At 35.7% G+C, this 26027-nt stretch overlaps 1 protein-coding gene across 1 annotated transcript in view; it reads right to left on the bottom strand.

The window, feature by feature from the left end:
- The window catches only part of SPTLC3 (serine palmitoyltransferase long chain base subunit 3), a 103853-nt gene that overhangs the window by 29907 nt on the left and 47919 nt on the right, over positions 1-26027 (bottom strand). The window contains exons 2-6 of the mRNA XM_063291351.1: positions 22721-22912; positions 18254-18408; positions 12239-12387; positions 8220-8344; positions 4627-4720 (exon numbers count right to left, since the gene is read on the bottom strand). Coding sequence (XP_063147421.1) covers positions 4627-4720; positions 8220-8344; positions 12239-12387; positions 18254-18408; positions 22721-22912 — 715 coding nt within the window. The remainder of the gene's footprint in view (positions 1-4626; positions 4721-8219; positions 8345-12238; positions 12388-18253; positions 18409-22720; positions 22913-26027) is intronic.

Below are 26027 nucleotides of genomic sequence, written 5' to 3'. Positions count from 1 at the left end.
CACCACAAGGTAGGCCTTAATAGTGGCTCTAGCTTGTGTTAGGTCAGATTCAGTCTTTGTCTTCCTCCAGCGATGCTCCAGATGTCTCTTAACCCTCTTCAACACCCTCAACTCCTCCATAAACCACTGGGAGTGACGGGTCGAACTAAGCAAGAGAGGTCGCACAGGTGCAATCCTGTCCAAGGCCCCGGCCCTATTCCAGCCTCCCTGCAGAGCGGGGTGGCACAATAGAATCTCAGAGTCACCAGGGCATGGTCTGACCGTGACAATGGGGACAGATCTAACTCTCCCCTCAGATCACATTGCCACTGCTCCGACAAGAAAACCAAGTCCGGGGTGTGACCACTGTCTTGAGTCAGGTCCCGAATAATCTGTGACAGGCCCATAGCTGCCATGGTAGCCATGAACTCCTGGGCCGTCTCCGAGGCAATCCCAGGGACAGCAGATTAAGTCCCCCAGAACCGTAAGCCTCCAGCAGCTCGGGCAGGGAGGTTGCTATGCAGCAGGGAGGCTGGTACAGCAGCAACACTCCCAACTGTTCTTGGGATCCCAGCTTGAAAAACAGGGTCTCACAACCGGACACTTGCGGAGCAGGGCCCCTGAAGGCCACTAAAGATTCTCTGATGACAACTGCCACCCCTCCTTCCCTACCCTGGTGTCTCAGCTGGTGCCACACTTGAAACCCGTCCGGGCACATCTCGGAGAGGGCTACTCCCCTGTCCGAGCCCAGCCAGGTCTCGGTGATACATGCCAGGTCTGCCAAAAATATGCCAAAATATAATGCTATTGCAGCTTGGAGGGAGGTAAAAACATAAATAATGCCACAACGATTTTTAATTTGCATTCAGTTTGCTTTTAAAAATTAACGGAGTTCCATTCATTGAAGCTACACACATTCACTCTCATACAGGAAAAGGTCAGAAGCATTTCAGAATCTATGCCAGCAATTTAGAATGTATGATATCAAAGGACCATTCATCTCTTGTGCATTATTCACCTCCATCAGCAGACAGGTATTCAAGAATCACAGCGTCACCTCAAGTCAAACCAATAAAAAGGCCTGCTTGATACTATGGTCATGAACAGCCTTTGAAAAAATCTATTTGCAATGTTTGGGAGCTTATGCAAACATCTTTTTTTTTTAAATCTCCTATTGAAAACTGCAAAGCTAGAACCCTAAAAGATCAAGCTCCAGCCTTTTCTCTCCATTTTGCATGCAAAGACCAATTCCTATCAGCCTATACTCCTGGCTTTCCTTCTGACGCTGACTGGACAAGCAGGCTGTCATTTCATCCAGGCACTGTGGGAAAAATGTGAGCTTTTGGTTCAGTTTGCATTGAAAATATTGGGACTTAAAATACCTAATGAAGCATTTAAATTCTACTGATTCCTTTTTGACAGAACCTGAGGGGCATCATTGTGGTTTATGCATTAAAAATTATATCTACACAGTTATTCGTATCTACATAGTTCAGTTGGATTCTGGTTACAAAATTGCTTTATATCAATGCAGTTCTAAGAAGTGAGAACAGTTAAGTTTAGACTTTTACTTGTTAAAGCCTGTTTTAATTATTGGATGGTGTACCAAACAGTAATTTTAAAAAGGTTGGGAGAAAGTTAAATCAGGTGAAAATTATCTTTAAGCACTCATATTTTCACCATCCACACTCAAGAGATATCAAGCTATTTTTCTCTATATATTCAGGGTAAAGCAACCAAGACCAAATTTTCAAAATTTCTATTAACAATAAATGCCATTCAGCTTTAAGAGAATTCTCTATATGGAAGATGTTTCCTGTCATTCTTACATTTCAAAACCACTGGTTTCAATCTGATTCTATTTGTGATATCAAGGCAAAGAGAAAGATTAATCCTATTTTAAATTTTATGGATTTAAAATTTAAAAATTTGCAACATTTGAATACTCATGTCTTACTGGTTTTGTTGTGACTTGCTGTGTTATTTTAATTTTTGTTGAAACAATGCAGCTTAAAAAAAAGTGTCCTGATTATTGCTTCAATATTTTTCATTCTGAAGGGTTAACATGATGAATTATCATCACGACTATCTGTTGCCTAATTTAAATAGCATCCCTGGTTAGTTTACTGCCGTTCAGTAATACAGTACTGATCGATGTCATAGGAGCCATTGAAATAATAATATAAATAATAATGTACATAGTAAATTATTATTTATATATTAATTAATACAATTTGCTCACCAAATCTGGTAACTGCTAATAATTAATGATTTTCACAATAAGGCTTACCTAATGGGCTGTGATTACCAAAGAATAAAGTGATAGAGTGAGGAACAGCAGGAGGTCAGGAAAAAATAAAATACTTCAATCTCTTTGCATCCTTAACAGTGAAGTATTTCTGCATCAGAAGGTTTCTGCTTTCAGAGTTAAAATAGGACTTTAAGAAAGTTGTTTGCAATCAGTCAGATAGGAATTGAATATATATTAAGTTCCAAAATAAACCAGATTAAAAACTGGATCCCAGTCCTGGAGTTTGTAGGGAAAGCATTCTAGAATTTAGGCACTCCAGCAAGTAAGGTTTTGTGTATAGTTATTCACTAACATTCAAAGCCCAATACAGATTTGCTCATAGACACAGGCAACCTACTAGGGCACTGAAGAGTATTAGAATACTTTTTGCTGAAATCCCAAGTTTAGACTTCATTGAATATATCAAACTAATGGACACATATACTTTCTTATGGCAGAATAATAAAAAAAAAATACTCCGCAGCTGCTATACTATATTGGTGAAAACACTGTTCACTTGAATCTTCAGATTTACAATAGAATGTTCAGTTCTAATTATGATGCATGCCAACATGTTCAAGCATTTAAACTAAAAAAGGTTGTGATATTTGTTGACTAGAAGCTAACCAGCATCTTAAGAATGATAATACACAAAAACTCCATTAAGATTTTACAAAAGCAATTGTTTAATTAATTTTCCATCCAGTGAAGTGATTTCTGTTGACTTAGAAAGCATTTTTTGGTTTTGGTTCAATATTTACCAAATGTACTAGTCAGGCTTATCAGACACTGTGTGGACTTCTCATAAGTTAATAGCTGGATGGGAAAGATGGTTAAAGGTAGTAGCAGCGGTATCAAACACTGAAGCATTTGGTATTAAACACTCTAGCATTTGTTCAGATCTTGAACATAGTGGCCTGATCTGATTCCAAAGTTAAATCATAATTTAATGTTACAAAAATATACTTCAGTCTCACATAATATCCCTTTTTTGTCCAGTGTAGTATGGGAAAGAGTGCCAAAGCTTTCCCATTGTTTAAGATTAACTACAGTTTAGTGTATCTTTGGAACTTGAATAAACTATGATGAATCTTAACTATAATTAACTAAGTGACAAAATGTTATTTGGTTTGCCACAGGCTGTTGAAAAATTATGGTTACTTCAAATAAGCTAATTTTAAATTATTGTTTATAAAGTAATCTTGTTTAAACAACCATAATTACAATTAACCACAGCTCAGAATTTGGATTATATGCTAAACTGTGATTACTGTACAATGGAAACAGAAATTTCCAGTCTTTTTCTCATTGCTATTTTGGAGAAGAAAGGAGGAGAGCATAGGAGTCCACTGTTCACAGGTACTCATCCTTTTTAGCACTTGATCACTGATTGTGCTGTAAGTGAACTAGACCAGTTCTCAATGCCTTTTGATTGTTTTTTTTTAAATCTGCTCAGTATATTCTCAGTAAGTTGAAAGGCAGAGGATCCATGTGCTGAAGATCGTTTACACATACAATATGCCCTAAAATGCAGCAAATGAAGAAAGAGAAGTATTCCTCTGAGTAAACAGGAATAGTAGTTTTATGCATTAATGTCATCCTTCTGAATATTTAGCAGAAGGCTTAGGAAAAAAACACGTCAGATATGAATATATGCCTTTTTTCTATGCATAGGTAAGAAAAAATATATTAATGCTTTCCCGTATACAGAGTAACACCTGCTTCTTATTAAGAGTGCATTTGGTTTGTACATTCAGTGCAAACCCACATGTGACTTTTAGGAACAAAGTCCTATGTACTGTGCACACCCACCAATGTCTTCTTTCCTACTGAGATTATGCTAAGAAAAAAGAACAAGCACAAAACTGCATCTAATTCCTTAGAAATCAAGATTTCCACCTTAATTTTTTTTCTATATTAACTTTATCCTTCTTAACGCTTGGTTGTACTTTAAATCTCTTTAAGGACAGAGAAGGACAATCAAGCATAATGTTTATGATAAACATGAAATTAATTAGGGTTTGGAGGCTCCCACCGAAAGATGACAGAGAAGACTCCCTGTCTCAAATTTTAGAGATACCCCTAAGATTAGTCTTTTGTACCTTTTCTCCAACAACATGAGAGTAAATAAACTATTTTGTAGTACAGAAAAGATTAATTAGTCTTATTCAAATATACTGTATGCTACAAATGAAAACTGAACTTCACTGTGGTAAGTCGATGCTTCTGTTCATGAAAAACAGAAACATTTTTCTTACATATTAAAAGTATGACCACATTCTCTCCAGAGAGAGACAGTTAACAGACATAATTTCATTTTTCCATCAGTTAGCCAAAACTGCCTCATTAATACTCACTGTTGTGTTTAAAGATTCTAATTGTAGCACCCGACAGCCTTGCACCAAGAACAAGTGAAACATGATTCAACTCATCACTTAAAATTAGACATCCCTGTGGAAGTACATAACAAAAGATAAGGAATTAGAATAAACATCTACCCACATATTTATTTATTTATTTTTCAAATTTTGCCACCACCCATCTCCCCCCACAAGACAAAACAAACAAACAAAGTAAACAAACAAGATTATTTGACTTATTTAACCTGCCTGTAACTACCATCAGCTATCAAGGCAGTAAATAAAAACCCAACCTAAGCAAAATACACAACAGATGTCACTCAAAAACAAAAACCTTAAAACACTGTAATAAAATCAGAAGAATAAAATCAGTACAGACTAACATTTGCAGCTGATAAGTATTCATACACACACACACTGCATATTAAGGATTTTGATTATAATAGCAAAATCTAATGCAAACTAAGTATAAAGAGAGGAGAATAGACAGAGTAAAAAGTCCAAGGAAAAAGGAAAAAAGAAAGAGAAGAAAAAGAATATAATAAAGAGAAAAATATATAAAGAAGTAACTTTCAACTTCATCACAAGTATAAACTAATTTAGTGACTCTTCACCCTCTTTAAAGTTACAAACATTTATCTCTTCGTCCCATATCCCATCCCTTATCTACAGACAAATCCATAAAACACCATCTTTTCAGTCCTGGTGTCAGCAGAAAGTCCATAAAGGGTTGCCAGAAGTAACAACATATCTTGTTTTAACCTTGATCAAATAAGCTAACTGTACATTCCATCCTTTTACTTCTAACAGTCTTAATCTTTAGTTCATTCAAATGTTGTCATAGCATTTGATTTCTCTTCATTCTTCTTTGTCCCATTGCAGAGTTCTTCAAGGCTTTGACATGCCTCTTTTGTAAACCCAATAGGAAAATATTGTCCAGATCACTCTCATATATCATTTGTACTGAATTATAAAACATCACCAATTTATTTTGTAGATCCAGTGAAACATCCTTTTCCAAGTCATTCTCTTCTCCTGTCAGTTGTAAACCCACTTTTGATAGCATCTTTATCTTATTAGATAAAATTTGTTCTACATCTCTCATTTCTTCAATAACATCTTTTGGACATAATTTATCCATAGAAGCAGACATCATTACTGACATTGTTGATATTGTGGCTTCTAATTTCTGACTCCATTCTTCAAACGTCTCCTTCAGTATTTTCACTGTTACAAATGTTTTGCATTTTATAGGCCTGTATTTTTTCTTCTACCTAAAATCTTTAGTCTCTAGTGTCTAGTTTTTAAATTATGAAATTACTTATCTCTATTATGTCTTCCAAAAACCAAAACAGATCTATTTCCTACAAGAAGCTGTTTAATCTTTATAAGTAATTCCAAAATCTTATTGTAAAAGTTTCAATATTCCAAATTTATCTGGATCCTTAGTCCATTTATAACTTTCTAAGATCAAAATCTTATTTAGCTTTTTGCTGTTTATTTCAGATTCTTTAAATTCTTAAGCTTATGATTAAAATTTTCTTTCATTCAGGACTGAATGCAAACTCACCCAGCGTTTTCAAACTTGTCGTTACAAAGGTCTCTAATAGTTTAGAAATAGTTAATGAGCAATTTCCAAAAATGATTAGCAAGTGAGGTTAGCGAACTTAGCGTCCTTTAAAAGGCACTGACTGCAGTTGCCAGCAAGATGGCGATTCCTGTCGTCTTTCTGCACTCCAACCAGCAGGAGACTGCTGTTTTGCAGGCTCCTTGCGAGAAGCCATCTATAGCATATGTGGGTGATGTCCTGTCCTCTCCGTGTCCAGAGAGGTTCTGAACAGCTGGGCTACTCACAGAGAGGTTGTCTTCAGTCCACCATTTCTCCTCCAGAAGCCAAGGTTTTTTAGCTAATAAGTATTCTACACACTACTAACTAATGACAGATTCTGACCTATTGTTAGTAATGTCACCTCTCCATTGTACCCTTATATTACTGTAATATTAATACTTTAGAAATTGGTTGGGTAAACCTGGTAAATACGAAGGAGTGATTTATTTTGGTACCTGAAAAGGAGTTAATAATAGAGAAGCCAGATTTTTTCCCATTTAAGTTAAAGTTCCTGTACCAACTATGTTAATAATATGAGTTCTTTTTGGTCTGACACTGTTACTGCTCCTTCTAAAATTTTGTATTCGTTAAAGATCTGGGAAGAATTAACTGAGGCTCCAAAACCAAAAGCCTATTTTCATAAAAGAAGTTGAAGGAAGTAGATGAAATCTGTATTAATTAGAAACAATTTAGGAACTAGAACAATCATTAAAATATTTCAGGTTTCTTCTGTCACAGTCATATCTTGGTCTGAAATGTGTAAGGAATCTTTGGAGTAATTGGTACTTATCTGATCACTGAAAAGACCCATATTTTCTTTTTGGCTATATCCCTGCATTTGGAATTTATCAAGGCATCAAGAATGATGGATTCTTCACGCACAGGAGTAGTAAAAAAAGCAACAGTACAACACTAAAAAGATAAATCTGTAACTGATTTGCAGTGGTGGACTACTAAAAATGTACTATTTATCAACATAAATTAGTCTCTTTTTTGACAGGGATAAGAAAGAAGACTCAGTAAATGTATCTTCTGCTTTTGTGGACTTAAGGTGAAACCAAAGGCATCAACAGGATAGGGGATGGGGATGAATGACAACATGAATGTTGCAGTGTCATAATCCTTGCTTAGTCATTTTGAAGAAATCATAGGATTGTGTGGATTCCCCTGAATGAACCTATGCAAATTCAAGTAGTGTAGTTTGAAATTTTCCTAATTATACAATCATAAACAGACTTACAAAAATAATTTCAGCAAGCACATACAAGGAAACACGTAGATTTTGTTTAGAAGACAAAGCCTTTAGCACAGTGTCTTGACTGAATTACAGACGTTACTATTTTTTTTAACAACTATACATATCATCACTATTGTTAGTTACAGTTATTGTCAGAATACAAACTCATCAATGAGAAATTAAGAGTGCATCAGATCTCTGGTCCATTTTCTAAAGGCCTGATTTCTAGAGTAGTCATCCAGATTCCCCATGGAAGCAAATAAGCAGTCTGACAAAACTATACTAATCCGTGTGTAATTAGAAATGCTTATAAAGTACCAATGGTTGCATTTATGTCAAACACCAGAAACCTCTCTTGAACATTGCCCAAATGAAATTAGTCTGCTGCTGTATAATTGTATCTAGTTCAGCAGCATTTAAGTAGGAGAAAAGTTCCTGGTAGTTCTCCTATTGTGTGCTCCTTCATCAGAGCAAAGCCAGAGGCAAAAGTTAACTTATTAAATCAATTAAGTTTAATGCAAAATATATGGAGAGGTAAAATAAATAGGAAATACATATTTTTATATAATTTATCAACATTAAGGAGAGCTTTACTTATACAGAGTTGATTACAATTTATGATACCCTTGCTAAAGATTACCACCACTTGTCTTTCCTTCTAAAAGAAATGAGACACCTATACAATGATCTTAAATTTCCTGGGAGATGATCAAAACAAATTTATTCTGAAAGATGTTCACTTACCTTCCCTACTAATGCTGGAATATTCATAGAATTTGTAGCAAATCCCATACCAAATGCCAGAGCTGCTTCAACGCCAACAAATTGTGCTATCATTTTTTCTAACTCCACATGTTTATCAAGGTTTCCTGTTAAAAACAGCAAACATATTTTAAAGGATCTCATTAGTATCTTTCATGAACAGCTAAACTAAATCATAATACATACTTATTTACCTTCACATATTAATACTGACAATTTTTAAAATTCTGCATACTAGAATTTACAATTAAAAGTGCTGTTACTTTCAGAGGAAGTATGTATCATATTATAACCAAAGCATTTGTACTCTAATCTCCAATTTAAGAGAAACAGGAAAGTGATATAAATAAGTACAAACAAAACTGTAAATGCATTGGGGACCAAAGAGAAACAAACAAACAAAAATCCTCTGCGAAAAGCAGAAGAACGCAACAAAATGAAAATTCCACAGAAGCAATACAGCCAGTAACCTCATTGGGTACTGTCAGCTACAACACAGGCTTAAAAGCGTTTGAGAAATAAGCAGTCTTCACTTGAGGCTGAGCAAAACATTAGTTTTAGGTAAGCTTCCCTGGGGGATGAGCATTCCACTTTAGCTGAGAAAATCCTTTGTCCTGATCCCCCAAATCTGGAGAATTGAACTTTTCATGAACAAATACAAAAAGGTATATATTGTTTTTGAATCAAATTAGAAAAATGCTGGCTTTCTTAAATTTTTCCTCTAATTTTTTCCCCTTCATTTTGTACATGATATTGATAGTTACATACAAATTTTAATTTGATAATATTATTTGCATTTATTTAGTGTTGCTCATCTCTCTCAATTTTCCTGTTGCAAAGCCAAACTATAATTCAATAATTTGGGGCACCTTAGCTTTTTGAATGCCCCCCCCCCAACATACTTTAAAATTCTAAAAAAAATACCAAATAATATAGTCACTATATCCACCTGTACCTGTTCTGCTCCCCAAATGGGAAAGGGGAAGAAATAGTTTTCACCTGCTTATTAATGCTCAGAAGAATAAGGGAACTTTCCTGAATGTCATGTAAGATAGTGATTGGCATATGCCAGGAGAAACTGACAAAAATCTCCTCAGAATATGAGTTTGCACTAGAGAGTAGTCATGATCTTGAGAAGCAGATTTGGATCTAAACTTGATGCATGATTTAATCGTCACGCTAAAATAAAATGGGTTTATAACTTCCTCAAGAGCTTCTCATTTTTGGAAACTTTTTTTTTTGCTTCTGTTAAATTAGAAATCCTAATATATGCACTGGATTATCATGAGCTGCCCAAATTAATTCAACCATTCCAGTTCCTTCAATTAGCAAGAACTGAGAGATCACCTAAGCACGCTGCCCTCTTCAGCAATAAAACCCAACATGTCAAGCTAAAGATATTCTAGCAGCATATTTTGGAAAATGCCAACATGTAGCTGGGCTGGGAAAAGTGTCACTATTAGCACAGTTTATGCTGAATGAAATGGGTGAATGGTCTGCCTTAATATAAGGCAACTTTCTATTTTTTCTGGCATTTGTACTGCTGAGACATAGGAAGAGGATCTGCAACTATCTTATGTATCACAAAATTTTGGAAATGCCAGAAATTACAAAAAGGTAATATGGAGAACTTTGCTTCTTCCTCTTCTCTGCTCTTTCACGTCTCAAGTAGTTTTTGAATTCTCTGTGGTTTCTATCTGCTTTCAGTAGAATGTAATGAACAAGTTCAGAATGGAGGCTTTGCACTGAAAGACAAATCTCTTCTCAAGCTTGAGGAATTGACAAATGAAGAGCTACGTAAGCCGTCTTTCCCACAAGGATAAATTACCTCTGAATCAACCAGGAGGTTCGCCAGCCATTAGTCTCCATTAGGACAAAAAGCAGTGTCGATCCTGAGAGCATAGCTACCCTCACAAAGTATCTATTCTGCATGGCCTTCAGCCAAATTATATGCTGATGCTAACCAGAATTCACAATTCACTGTAAGCTCAGGGAAGAGATACCCTTGACTGATATTGGCTAAACACCAAAGAGGGCAGAGGCCACAACCTCCCACTAGAATAATATATATTCAGGTCTTACGGTTTTACATACTGGATTAATTCTTAGAAGAGGCAATTTGGTGTCCTCCAGATGCTTGAGATTACAACTCCCACATTCCCTTGTTATTGGCCATGTTGAAGCCAAAACATCTGGACATCAGCTTGCCTATCACTACCCTGGATGCCTAGCATGTCATGTAACTGTCATCTTGCGAAAATAAAAGCCAAACAATTGCTAAAATGCAATATACAGAGGGAACATTACATTGATTATATAGCCTTGTCATAAATCAATGGACACGCCAGTTGCTGTGACTCTAATACTAACTGTGGACATTTATCTATGTGGCTATATCAGTATGAACTTGTAACCATTCATTAACTGTGTTAATTATCCAAATTGTATTTTAGCTTTTTCCAGCATATAGATGTGGTAGAGATTACCAGTTGAACTCTTACCAACAGCTTTCGGTTTGTTTGTTTGTTTGTTTGTTTGTTTGTTTTTTGTGTTGCTGTGCTCCACAGACTAGTATCTCTTAGAACTAAAACTGCTTTTGGTTGTTGCCATGAAAAAGCTGCCACAAATAAATCACCAGAAGTATATTTGGGCAACATGCTGCAAAGTCAAAAACATTTAGATGTGGAAAGTGATCGCAGTGTTGAAACAATGCTTAGATATCAATTGGATCCTCTGAGAGAAATGCTGATTGCTATGAGGGATGAAAAATGCTACCTTGATACAATGGCTGCTCAGAATTCTTTGATAACACAGGAGTTATTCTTTCAATTATGGGTGCAAGTATAACACATTATTGGATCTCTCTGTACAATGTTTCTGACTAAAAAATTGCTGCTGTGTTCATAAATATAGCTACTAACTATGTCTGAGCATAGCTCGGCTCACAACTAGGATTCTCCATTTACTTGGGTGCATGTTAATAGATGATTGACTTCCAGGGAGGTGAAAAAATTTCATCGAACTGGGGCTAGATCATGGGATTAATGAACAGGTATGCAAGAGTTCCACTCAACTATTCTCCCATCTTCCCTGTTTTTGTCCATTATAATAATCTGCTCTGGGAAGAATGTGCATCTGCACAATATGAAAGGAGCACTATGCTGCATCATGGTATAATATGATGTCAGATTTAAGAGAGCACAGAAAAAACAGCCATTTAGAGTTTTACTCCATTTGAACAAAAACGAAATTAACTACTGGCATTAACAACTCTTCGTACCAATATTGCTTTTAACTGAAGTAAATCGGAACACAATTTTAAAACTGAACGCACAAAACCACTCTCCAGTTCTTGAAAGCTTTAAACTGAGTTCAAAAACTATAATCCAGGCAATCCTATACGTGAGTTGTTTTAGCTCAGCAATAATTACTCACAGTTTAACAGTTTCTGATTAGGCAACGGGTAGTTGTTTATGGGGGTGGTTGGGTATCTAGGCAAGTAAGTATAAGCAGCTTTAAGTATAAGTGGATTGCTTTAAGATTATGCGTCAATGCAACGAGAATAAAATTAAGAAGTCAAATCTGTTAATATGTTTTCTACTACAGATTAAGGTTACTATGGTAACTAATCATTTTTGGCCGGGTGAAGAGGTTGAATTTAATTGTCCCCTTTTCACGTGTTAATGGTTGCATTGCCTAAGGGAGGAACTTGCCTGAACTTGTTTTAGTTTCAGTTTCCCTTCTGTGTAGGCTTGCAGAGAGTATGCAGCTGAGAGAGATCTCTCCTCTCAGCAAACAGCCTTTAAATATGTTTGTTTTCTGTAAATAAAATTATTTTTTATAGAAATGCCTGGTGTGTGACTTTTCTGATCTCTCCTGGGCTGAATGCTTTCTAGCACTCTGCCAACAAAATCGACAGTATACTTCTAAGTAAGATTTCTAGACTCAGATAATAATAATAATAATAATAATAATAATAATAATAATAATAATTTACTTACCCATTTCCTGTCTGGTGCTACATACTCCTGTACCATATTTATATAACACTGAGTTCACAGTTTTCAAAGCATTACGTTCAGTTTCTGCAAAGCCAAGGTAATTATATGAACCCATATTGATTACATTCTTCATTATTCTTCCTGTGAGCCTATAATAGCCAAGGAAAGTATAATAATATAATATTTGATTATTACTAAAAGCCTTTTGAACTAACCAAATCCATTTTAACTCAGTTAATTTCTGGGGACTGTGGAATCCTCCTTCCTTCCTGAATCAACTCAGGTAATCTTTTCTTCTAAGGGAAAGCCAAGACTGAAAAGGGTTTTTTGTTTCAGGAAAGAGTGAGACAACACATATTGTCCAATAAAACTGCATTTCTTTGATATCTTTAAATCTTTTCCCCCTCCCCTCCCCTTTCTTTCTTCCTCTTTAACTCATTTAACCTCTTTTAATTGCCATTTTTAAATGTATATTTAATGTACTTTATGTGTGTACATACCCGTGTATATGCATATGCACACATGTTGGTCAAAAACCACAATAAAGGTTTACCTTACCTTACCTTTCAGGAACACAAGAAAGAAGCTGTATGGAGAATTACAACTTTCTATAAAAATCCAGACTGTGCCTGAAAATGCCTTTATAGGTCTCAGCACAAGAAGCATTTCAAAGGAAAGAAACATCAGATAAAGAGAAATGGTTACCCTATTGAGAGTTGTTAGAACAAGAGCATGGAGAATATACAATGTAGGGTGAGGATTTCTATGAACTAAAAGTATTAGAAATATGCAAGCATTTATGACCTTAAAACTGTTTAAATATGACCAAATAAACAAAAAATATGACTTTTAAAGCAAAAATATGACTTTACAATTTTTCTGAAATTAGCACCCATTTTTTAAAAAATCTGAGCTTACACACACACAAATTAAAAGGTTTATTCTTCTTCACTTCCAGTGCTGAAGTGCTAGCACTGAAGGAATCAAATGAACATTTGGAGAGTAAAATGGTCATCCCTGGATTAGTTTTCATTAACAGCAGAATTGCATTGGATGACCACATGCATCTTGAGGTTATCAAACTCAAAACTACTTCTGTTGTCCACCAGTATGTGCTTGTATCTGGAGAAACTCCGTTCGATATCACAAGAAGTTACAGGAACAAATTTGAAAAAAGCAAACTCATCTGGAGAAAATTCTGGCTCAAAGTCTTCAAATTTTGCTTCGAGTCCATTTAGAATGTTACTTACTGTATTTTGCAAAGTGTTGAATAACCCAAATTAGATTGCAGCACTCTTTGCAGTTTATCACTAATTTTTTCAGCCACTTTCCCCTTTGCTTGCTTTAAATCACTCTCAATTTGTTTTACAATGTTCAGGGCATCACTAAGTTCCAGTCCTACACTTTCAAGGTGGGTAATTGCTCTTCATAATCCACTAAAGTTAGATCCTATATATGCTAAGTTTCCAGCCAAGGTTTCAGAAAAGGAATCTTGCACAATCTTGATGGAGGAAGATTCACAACAGTCAAATTCTTTACCTATCCACTGCAAGGAAGCATAATTTGTGAAATAATACATAGCCACATCCAGCCAAGTCCCCCAATGTGTCATGACAGGTTGGGGAGGGAGAGCCAAAGTAGGAGCAATTTCTTTGAACTTTTGTACTCAAAGTGGAGATTTAATGAACATTTTTTCCCATTTGAAATTATCTTATCTACATCAGGATAGTTGCTTCGAAGCTCTACAGCCACTCTGTGTAAACCATGTGCAAGGCATGTGATATGGATCATTTTTGAATAAAGAAGTTTAAGTCCCTTGGCTGCTTTAGTCATGTATGGAGTGGCATCTCTTACAAAGAGAAGGATATTTCCCCGTTTTACACCATCCAGCCAGAGTAGTTTCATAGAATCGTCAAAGAGCATAGCAATAGTGGAATTGTTTACTTTTTTGTAGAGTTTCACATGTTAGAAAAAATACTTTACCAGGCTTGTCACATTTCAGAGTGCCAATAATAACATTGGTTACATATCTTCCGTTTACATCACTTGTTTCATCTATTGAAACCCATATTTTATTGTTGTCAACAGCAGATCTTATCTTTCCTAACACATCTTCATAGCAGGGAGAGATGTAATTTTTCCTTCCAGTTGATTCACTTGGAATTGGGTGACTGGGGTACTTCTCCAAAAAATGCCTGAGGCTACCACTACCTAATTTCCTTAAGGGAATATTTGAAGTAACCATCACTGCACAGAGATCCTTACAAAATTCTGACTGGGTATTTGATGAACCTGCAGGTGAAGAAGCAGCTGTCTTGAAAAGGAGACATTGATGATGATGTTCTCAGTGAAGGTAAATCTTGCTAAACAACTCTTGTGTTTCATGGTGTCACAGTGTTGTTGAATATTAAAATGCTTTTAGGCTGATACCTTAACTTCACACAATTTACAAAACAAAATATCACCATCGCTACTGAAAATCTGCTCCCCAAATTCTTGAACAAGACACCGTAATTTCACACTCGCTGAACATCTACTTTTAGGCATGTTGAAATCAGACTGCAGCTCTCAAGTGACTCTACCACCTCGAACACACACACACCTGAGTTGGGGAGCAAATGAGAAAAAAAAAAAAGGCAAATTCTCACTTTTTTTCAGGCCTGGTCAGGGGAGAAGCCTCTGCCTGATGAAATCATTTTAAAAAAGGTTGCTCTCCCTCTCTTACACACACACACACCACCACATACCACCTCGAACACCCCCCCCCCTGAGTTGGGGAGCAAATAAGAAAAAGAAAAAACAGGCAAATTCTCAGCTTTTTTCCCCAGTCCTTTAAAAAGTCAAAATATGACTTTCAGGCAAAATAAAAAACATCTAATTCTTACCAAATTACTCTAAAACATGTTTTAACTTACTTATAAATTCAAATAAAGGTTCCAGAAAAAATATGACATGTCATAGAAATCCTTGCCCTAGTTATAGCATATTGTTGGAACAGTACGAAAATATGTGGTTGAAAGGATTGAAATTCACATTATAATTTAAAAGATAATTTTTATAAAATGATGTACTGTTGGTATATGACTCCAGAAAAATTATCTAGAACGTATAAAGGTACTTTAAAATTATGTTGGAAATGTGGACAACATGAAGGGTCATTTTATCATGCCTGGTGGACTTGTAAAAAAGCCAGAAAATTTTGGGTTTAAATACACACAAAGATACAAAGAATTTTAAAGGCTAATATTCAACTAAAACCAGAACTTTTTTGCTCGGACTAATGGACAGACAATTAGAAAAGAGCCATGGAAGATTATTTTTATATATGATCACAGCTGTGAGACTTATAATATGCACAAAAATGGAAAGGCTCTAAAACACCCACAATGGAGGAATGGTTGAAGATGATGGAACTAGCAGAAATAGCAAAATTAACTTGTTTGCTTAGAAAAAGATCAATTAGTACATTTTAGTGACTGGAAACCCCTTATAGATGTTCTGTGCTGAAAAAAGAAAAAAATTAACTGGTGGTTTATAGATTTGATGATTAGAAAGGATAGATTATGGAAAGAAGGAAGTTATGATATAACCTTAGAGAGAGAGGCTAAAATATAAATATACATGTAGTCCTCACTTAACAACCATAATTGGGACTGGAATTTAAATTGCTAAGTAATGCAGTCATTAAGCAAATCCAGACCTGATTTTATGACCATTTTTGTGGCACTGTAGTGAATCGCTGTAGTTGTTAAGTGAACCATGTGGTTGTTAAGTGAATCAAGGAGTTCTCTAATGATTTTGCTTATCAGAAGCTGACTGGGAAGGTCAAAAATGGTGATCATGTTACTGCAGGATGCTGCAACTGCTGTAAATGTGTGATGGTTGCCAGGTGCCGGAATTGTGATCATGTGACTGCTGGGACACTGTGACGGTCATAAGTCGGTTTTTTTCAGCACCTTCATAACTCCGAATGATCGCTAAATGAATGGTTAAGCAAGGACTATCTACTTATAACTCCTGTTAAGAAGATTGGAAGTCACTTCTTTATTTTTTTTCAATTTTTTTTCTTTCTTTTCTGTTTCTTTTTCAGTTTATTACTTTTCTCTATTCTTTTTCTCTTCAATTCAAAATTTGTATTGTTTTTATTCTGTTGAAAACTTCTTTAATAAAAACTATATATGTGTGTGTGTGTGTGTATGTATGTGTATATATATAGAGAGAGAGAGAAAGAGAGAGAGAGAATCACAACTTTCTAACCAAGTAATCATGCTGGTTATGATGAAATGAGTGTGTATGTATGCAGGGGAGTAGGTAATGACTTTTTTCTTCCTCCACTGATTTCAATGAGAATAATTATGCCAGCTCCAGGGCTGAAGCACACCACTCTAATCCCACTCTTCTTCCTGCCAATTGATAGTCTAAAACAGGGTTTCTCAACCAGGGTTCCATGGAACCCTAGGGTTTCGTGAGAGGTCACTAGGGGTTCTCTGGGAGATCACAATTCATTTAAAAAATTATTTCAAATTCGGGCAACTTCACATTAAAAGAGGTAAGTTTAAGAACACTGTTAATGCATACATACAGGCCCACACATGAAACAAATGTAATAATTTTGTAACTTGAGGCCTATATTTGAGCCTGATTGTGCGGGGGTTCCCCAAGGCCTGAAAAATATTTCAAGAGTTCCTCCAGGGTCAACAAGTTGAGAAAGGCTGATCTAAAATGTGACCTGGGCATGAGTTTTAGATTCAAATGATTCTTCATTCTGCCTGCAATATGCCCTTTTCCCAGTCAAGAGTAGTGTGATGGTAAAAGGTCCCCCTCCACACACATGTGAGCTGCATTCACTACCAAACCTATGAGATGCCCCCCCAATGTGAGGACTGCTTAAGATGTCCTTATAATAAAACGTTCATAGCAAGCTGAATTGACCGAGTGGCAACAGTGGGATAAATCAGACAGGAACCAATGGCCCAAACAGTGGTAACATTTCACCTACCGCAATTCCTTGAACTACCCCTCCTCCTCTGCTTGGACATGTCACTTTCTATGACCACAGAAGTTATACAACATCCAACAGTCCTTCAGATGACCTTTCCAGCTTTAGATTACTATTTACATTTCCATAAATAATCTCTTCCTATTTTTTAATATACACCCACTCCTCACTTAGCAACTACCACATTTAGCGACCATTTGCACATATGACGGTAATAAAAAATTCATTTTCCGACCAATGTGCATTTACAACAAGATTTTGTACACCTGACACCGGATTAAGAGTAATGCTGGCACAGCTGTCCAAGAGAGCTTTATCTGAATGAGATGGCAGCAACCAGTGATCTTTGCAGCGTCTCTCTCTCTCTGTCATGTGTTACAACCTGGTTGTTGGAATGGAACTCGGTCACTAAACAAGGAGTGGGTGTATTATTGGGTGTATTATGTTCACCATCAGAAAAAAAATAGAAACACAAAAAAAGATTTTTCATAGTAGTTACCATTTATATGGGGTAGCTCAGGTTTCAAACCTGTGCAGCACTGTGAGAATTTCAACCTGAATATAGACATTCTTCCAAACAGAAGCTCCTCCTTTGCATTTCTCTACCTGTTTGTCTTCCCTGAAAAAATGATGGGAGTGAAAATGCCACAGACAGGAGGAAGGGATAAAAGGTCCTGGTGTTCCATAAGAACTTTTTAAAATAAAAAGGATGGAAAGGTTATATATTGTTAAATTTTGGGGAGAAGATTAAAATGAAAGTCAATAGCAAATGTCAATTTCACCAGGTAAATGGATGCACACCAGGAAGAAGGCAACAGTAAAGCTAATTGTTGGCCTTGAATAAAAAAATAAATTGAATTAAAAAAAAAAAAAGAATAGGTTCTAACTTCGATATGAAGTCAGGCCTATAAATGTAACATTTTGCTGCTAAGTTCTAAAGAATGAAGAGTTTTATTTACATTAGTTAAAAACAACTCTGGAAAGTATTTTCAGCAATACTTCCTAGACTCACCCACCTAAATGTCCAGTTGTTGTCATCTGAAACACGCTCCAGCATATCAAATTTTGGCCCAGGAGCACTGCAGATCGGGCGGTTCCAATTGTCTCTTACTCTCACATAGAGGTTTCTTGTAAAGAAGTGTTCAAAATCTTGATACAGTGGAACAAAATCCTAGAGGTTTTTTTAAGAAAAAAAAATCTGCAGTATTACATTTCTAGCATATGTAGACATTTAAAATTAAATAACTGTTACTTGTACCTTATAGCCAACCCTAGTTCAATTCTTTCATTTTCATCTTTTTGGGAAATTAATACAGGATAAGGCAACATAAGCATATAGGGTATGATATGCTTATCTGTCTTTCAATATCTATGCTGTCATAACTAGATCTGAAAATCCTGAGTTCAAATTTCTACTTAGCTATAAAGCTGAGCAATCTCAGGCTAATTAGTCTCTGTTTAACTTAATTCACTGGCATACTGCAAGAATAAAGTAGAAGGAAGGCAGTAACACTTACTGCCCTGAACGTAAATCCTACTGCTGTTGAGAGCTTTTACAAATGTTTCCAGGGATTCTCAAACTATGCAGACCTGTGACCCCTTAAAGTGATAAACATAATATATGACATCCACCCCCATGAATAAAGCTAAGAATTTCATTGGGATTAGGCTGGACAAGAAATAAATATACCACTTACTTTTAATCATTACATTTTAATCTCTCTCTCTCACACACACACACACAATCTACAACTAAACAGTATCAGAACTGCAGACTTGTACAGGCACAATGAGGGACAAGGCTGTGAATTCCTGATCCACCGTTTGAGACCTCTTGGATTATAGCATTATTTCCTACTAAAGTCCAATTCTAAACATCTTTCTGAAGTATTTTAATACCTTATTCTTTGATACTGCTCTCGGTGCTTAGAATTAAGGGGAAATCCCTATTTTAAAATGCTGTTTTGTTGAGATACTGTGCTTACCACTTGTCATTGTAACAAGTTATAACTCAAACTATTAAATATACAAAAAGCTTGGAAACAAGAATTGGAAACTCTGGTTCTTTTCAAGAATACTAATTTTATGCCCTGTGATTTAAAATTGAAATTAATCCATCAAAAATTGATATAAAAAACAATTTTTGATGGATTAATTTCAATTTTAAATCACGGCATAAAATTAGTATTCTTGAAAACACTATCTAGAATGTCTTATAAAGAATGGACTAATGATTATTTGTTTTGGTGCTGAAAGAAATTTGAGGGCACTTTAACACATATGTTATGGTCAAGTTCTTCCTTATACCTCCTTCTGGAGTAATGTTATATAATACATTGACAGAGTTATTCAGGAAATGCTGGTTTTTAAAGATATATGTATTGTACTGAATTACATTCTGACTATTTGAAACTTAACATGCTCAGAACAAAGGTGGATTTTTTGGTTTTCTAACAATAGCAAAAAGAATAATCCTTAGCAGATGGAAAAATACTACTATTCCAGATATAAAGTATTGGATTTCAGAGATGTGTGATTCAGCCATTTTTGAGAAAATTATATATTCAGTTAATCAGAAAATGGCACATTCTCTCTCCTTTTGGGAAAAATTTTGGACGGTCTTGGTCAATAATGAAAGCTCAGTTTTTCCTTTTTAAGACCTACAAAATCAGGTGAACTTGGGATTCAGTTATAATTACAGTTTTTTAATTTGTTTTATGTGCAGTCTTGTTGTATTACCTTCTTTCCTTTTGTTTTTGTGTATGGTAAATTGTTTATTTTACATTATTTTAAATATGATTGTCTGAAAATGGATCAATAAAACTATTTGGTTTTGGGGGGAAAAAACAAGTTATAACCAAAACTATGGTTGAAATGAAATTAGATAGTATGAAGTGAGGATAAGTTTGCATAATGTAGAAGAGATACTTGTTCTGAACCAGCAATAGGTTCAGAATTTCCTTAGAATTGTCCTATGTCATTAAAAAACCCCTCAACACTCCTGAATTATATCTTCTTTTTATTTTTATGTATGTATGTACATGTCTACCAAATGAGGCAAGGCTGAAGAGCGTTTTCCAAAATTACAATGTCACCTCTGCCAAATGGAAATACTTGTACCCTGTTTGTTAAGGAATATTACTATAGTGAAGTTAGAAATCCATTATATCAATGGGATAATCTTTTATAATCCATTATATCAATGGGATAGTTTTCTTTTTCAGACAGGTGATTTGAAGACAGAACGTAATTTATATAATAGTGCACTTCCTATTGCACATAAAACACTCTTACTTTCCTGCATTTATAATGTATAAATATAATATCCATCCCTGAACTCTGAATGTCAGATTGATTGTTCCTTTATTACAGTACTTCCCCTCCTGTCTGTTTATTATAGCCAGAAAAACAAGTTATACTTAGGGAAGGTAGATCTCCTACAAAGAAACATACAAATATTATGTATTTTTTGTGCCCATTCTTAAGGAGGTCTGGATAGGGAGGAATAGACTGAGATTCAATCTCAGCAAAATAGAGCAGCCTTGGTTTTGAAAGTCTGCCAATTTTAGTGAGAGTCCATCATAAATGTAGAGTATGGTTGCTGATTCACAATTTGGGAGTTGTCCTGGGTTTATAGCTCCTGCTTGAGGAGCAAGCGACAACTGTGGCAAAGAGGGCCATTGCACAGATCCAATTTGCGCACCAATTGCAATATTTCCTGAAACAGCAGGCATTACTCATTGTCGCTCATGTCTCAGTTACCTGTCAATTGGACTATTGCAAGCGGCTTTACGTGGGGCTGCCTGAAGAGCATTCAGAAGCTACAGATGGTCCAGAATGCAGCTTGGGTAGCAACAAGTACATCTGGAGGCACCCATATAATTCTTGTACTATCAGAGCTGCACTGGTTGCCAGATGGCTTCTGAGTGCAATTCAAGGTGTTAGTTGTAATCTTCAAAGCCATTCATGGTTTGGGGCCTGCGTGTCTGTGGGACCACCTTCTCCTAGTAACATCTGCCTGCCCAATAAGATCCCACTAAGGCGGGCTTTCCATGTATCCCCTCAAGTAGCAATTGTCACCTTTAGGGCCCATGTAAATATTGCTTTTCTGTCACTTCCCTCTCCTCTGGAACAACATTGCTCCTAATGTGCAATCAGCCCCTTCCTTTCTGGCTTTTAGGAAACAGGTGAAAACCAGGCCAGGGAGGTTGGATTGTTGTAATTGCCTGTTGGGATGTGAGATCGCATCCATGTTATTATTGTTAATACTTTAACTTGTGTTTCCTGATTCCATAGAAACGTTACGTAGTTGCTGTTTTTAAACTGATTGTATGGTTATAATAATCCCAATTACATATTGGGGAGTTATATGCCACTCGGTAGATTGGAACGGCCTATGAGCCTTGTAAATAAAAAACATTCAGTTGATCAGGACTTACATTTTTGGAGGCAAGGGGAGAAAGTAGAAAACACTTGGGCAACAAAAATATACCTTTGCTTAATCAAATTCATTACTGCATTGACTGAAATTCTCAGAATAAAATTATGACTTGTCTTTACTGTAATAAAAATATTATGGGAAATATTAAACCTCTTGTAATAGCAGTTAATCTGGAAGTGTATCTTACCCATTAGCAAACTAACAATCTATGAATATCCATGCATATTTGCCCAGTAGTGGATGCTGCTTGGACAGAATCAATTGAGTTTTTCAGAGTTATATTTTGTGAGGCCATCTAAGATGTATTTGATCTTGAGGATTCTGAGGAACTGGAAAGGGTTCTCTGTAGTATGAGATCTGCCACCTGTGAACTGGGCTTATGTCCTACTTGTCTACTCCAGGCTGCCAGACAAGTTGAGTGGAGTGCAGCTGGATTCAGGAGAAGGTCAAGAGGTTTTTAAAAAGTCACTCTTTGTTCATCACAATTCTTGGTTGAGATGTGGAAGCAAATACTTTGATCCCCTTCCTCCCAGTCATACAGGAGGTAAATAAATAAGACAGAAGAGCATGTGTGTGTCTTAAAGGAATTGGTGCAGCTTGTCTTTGTGCACACCACCACAAAACTGTGATCAGCAAATAAATACTCATATTTTGCTAATTTGTAGTTTAGCAGCTAAATTACTGAAGAGCAAGACATGAAAACATGTCAAAGGTGTGCCTTCCTATTAATTGCATTTAAGGGGCTACTGAGATCAGCTTTTAGAAAGCTTTGTACTAACAAGGCACTGTGCTTTTTTTTTTTTTTTGGACTTGTGGCAATATTGAAAGAAACAAGATTCTATAGTAGCAGCAACCACTGTCAGCAAATATTCCATATTCACATATTTTTACTGTCCATTTTCTCCAAGCTATCCATAGGAGAAATAATAGCCCCAACATACACATTAGTAAAGAAATCCTTTACTTGTCAGCTGGTTTCAGTCTTTTGTCTTTCCCATTCTGCTAGGCTTCTTGAGAAGTAACTGGTTCAAGTCCTACATACCTTTTGCTCTTCCCGTTCTGTAGTGCCAACTCTTTTCTGTAATTCCCAGGCTCTTAAGAAATCTTTAATGTAGCCAAATATCCATGCAAATGCAAAACCAAGAAATGTAAGCACAGCAATATACGTGGCTGGTTGTTCAAAGGATTCATTAAAAGGTCTTCTATAGGCAGTTCCATTTGCTACACCATTTCCCTAAAAAAGAAAACAGATCAGGTTATAGTAATAAACATTAATTCACTTAAACATATAGTTACTTTTAATGTGTTTCATATGCTTATTCTTTAAACCTACCATCACCATCCAATTTTTTTAAAAAGTTTCACGCAAATGAACATATCTCAACTATGTAATTATTAACATAGTTTCTAATTATTTTCTATTTGTTTGCTAATATGGATATGAAAGATAGTGTAATAGACTTGGTAACTGACTCTCTCTAAAAGTACAAAGTAAAAGAAAATCAGTTAATAGCGAATCTCGATATAAATGCAAGGTACAGGGAATGATCTAAAAAATAAAAGAAATAAATGTCGAGTACAGCTTATTTCTGCAGCTCAGGATTTAAGGTTCTAATCCTGAAGTATGCTTTCAACTAACTAAACCCTAAGTATTACAGCAGGCTGTTAAACCTGGGAATTATTTTAGGGAAATTTCTATTCTTGTGTAAGACAGGTAAACACATAAATTTCAAATGGTGTAGCAAAGAAAGGCCTGATTACTCCAAGAGCATCATTCAAGACAAGAACTGCTCCTGCTCTGAAGATACTGAAGAGAGAGTGTGTTAATATATAGGATCTCCAGTTTATTCAATATTCTTATGTCACTGAACTCTTTCTTTCCTACGGACTGTAGCCTTTTAATGGCCTTCTCAACTTACTACTGGAATTTTCGTATCAGAACAAAAGTATTACATGATAGTTTACTTCAGTTAAACAAAACATGCATGTATTTCTTTTAGTGTTCCACCTTTACTGATGTTTTCATTCAGGAATACTAAGTAAGCAGTAAGTATACTAACTGTATTTTCATCTTTTGTTTAAATAGTTCCCTTCTTAAAATTCTGATGGCTACCGCCTTACATTATTTTCAATGCCATCAGTACTGCATTAGCATTTCAGAATTATCTGAGCAGTGTTTTGACCACATCAGTAAGTCAAAAGGAATCTGGTATGTTTCCCATAGCTGTAAGAAGAAGAAAAAAATCCATCATGCAGAAACAGGCATAGATAAGTTGATAATAAAAACCAATAGCTTATAGCAGGAAACAACTGTTGACAAAAATTGTTTTCATATGGCTCTGTCATTTTGATCAGGATACGGTTCACTCAACCGAGTAGATATTACAGAACAATATAATTATAAAATAGTAGTAGTAAAAGGTTCTATAAACTCTCACAAGAATTCCAAATATTAGTACTGTATATGGCTTTGTCCCCAATAATACTGCAAAAGTATCCAAGAATAGAAGATATTAAGAAGGAAATGAAGAAATTCCCATGCTAATATCTTATGACGGCAGTGCTCATTTAATGCATTCCTGTTAAAGGGCCTGATTACTCCCCAAAGGCTAACACACTAGCCATGGCAAAGCACTTTGCAGCAGCTGCCCTGAAAAAAGCAATGGAAACTGTAGTAACTTTCTCCCCAAATGTCTGATACAACACATTAGTGGCACTCTGTATCAATAGTGTAAATAGTCTATGTGAACAAACAGATGGAGCTTTCTGTGCCAAAGATTCTCTAACAGGGCTAAGGAGAAACACTAAATGTTTGATAACTGTCCTAAAGCCTATTTCAGTAGGCTTGAACAAATACAAAAATGATTTTTTTCCCCGTTGCTATTCCCATTTGCAGAGAACCGAGTGCAATCTTGAAAACAGAAATAACCAATAGAAAAGTTAAACTACAGATACTAAAAACAACTAGAACAACTACTCACTCCAGCAGATTTTCTTGCCAATATTCTCAGTACTCAGTACCAGACTCAATCCTTAACTGCCAGGGACAAAAAGTTACGTTTTGCCATAGGGTCCCAGAAATCACCCTTCTGCAGTATCAGTTATAATACATTTCAGGGCAAAAGTGACTGATCAAGAAATACTTGATTCTTTTGATAATGATGAACTGAGTGGAAGTCACTTACATATTTGGATCATAAATTAATGAAGTAATAATCTAGACAGCAGTAGTTTCTTCCGTTGGTGTAGAAACCCTAACCCAACGTTCAAAATAATTAATTTAACTGGAGCTTATTCAGCCCTAAGACTTCATGAATATATAGCCTCCTGGTTGATACTAAGAACATCATTCAGTTTTTTTAATGACAATTTGGAAAAAAATCTGCTTTACATGATATGTGCATCCTAAGTGTATGTCAGTAATTGTATCTACCTTATAGCTGGTAGGATTCAGGATGCTGGCCTACAAGGTAGTTTTTAATATGTTGGCTTGCAAAATAGTGTTTAGAGATTCTAGTTTGCATAAAGTATCATAAGCATATGTGAATCAAAGCTAAGCTTTAGTTGCATTTCTGGCATACCAGCCAAAATATGCCACAATTAGTATTATCATTAGAAGGGAATGTTACATATGGTTCAGGTGCAACTAATGTATTCTCTGATTTCTCTATCTTACTAAAAAGCATTATGAGAAAGCCTTGATTGACCAAAATCATGATGGGTTATAACGCTCAATATCAGTGGGTCCAATTAATGATGACCATGGTACATATGAGATTGTGACTTGGAATGTAAGAGGAGTACCTGATAAAAACATGAAGTAACGAATTAATGAAAAAAAGAAAACATCTGTTGTATGTCTGTGAAATCATGAAAAAGGAGGAGGATGTAACAGAACAGAATTAAATTGTGAAAATGGAAGACCTCAAAACAATAGTAGAATAGTAGAATAAACTCAGATAAAAACAATTGGAAATAGAGAGGAAACAGCTGATATGAACTACAGAAATGATAAATTAGAGGAAGTAATAACAGAACCAGTAGAAGGCCAGCACTGAAACAACCTATGAACTGACTCCCTGAGAAGAAGAATTAAAAGAGAAAATTATGGCATGTGCAGAATTGCCAGTAGAAAGACAAAAACTGTCAGCACTGCTTTCAGTGCCCCAAAAAAGACCTAGCACCTATAATGAAAGATGTGAATAAGGGACTCGCAAGTATTAAAATAACATCTATCAAACAGACCAATCAGCTTGCCTACAGTACAGCAGAGGTGGTTACAGAAGAACTGGGTATCGAAATTAGAAAATTAAAGCAAAATCATATTCAATCTCAAAGTGGAAGATCAG

Source organism: Candoia aspera, chromosome 1 (genome assembly GCF_035149785.1).
Source record: "Candoia aspera isolate rCanAsp1 chromosome 1, rCanAsp1.hap2, whole genome shotgun sequence".
Lineage (NCBI taxonomy): Eukaryota > Metazoa > Chordata > Lepidosauria > Squamata > Boidae > Candoia > Candoia aspera.
This window is presented reverse-complemented; position numbering and strand designations above follow the sequence as displayed.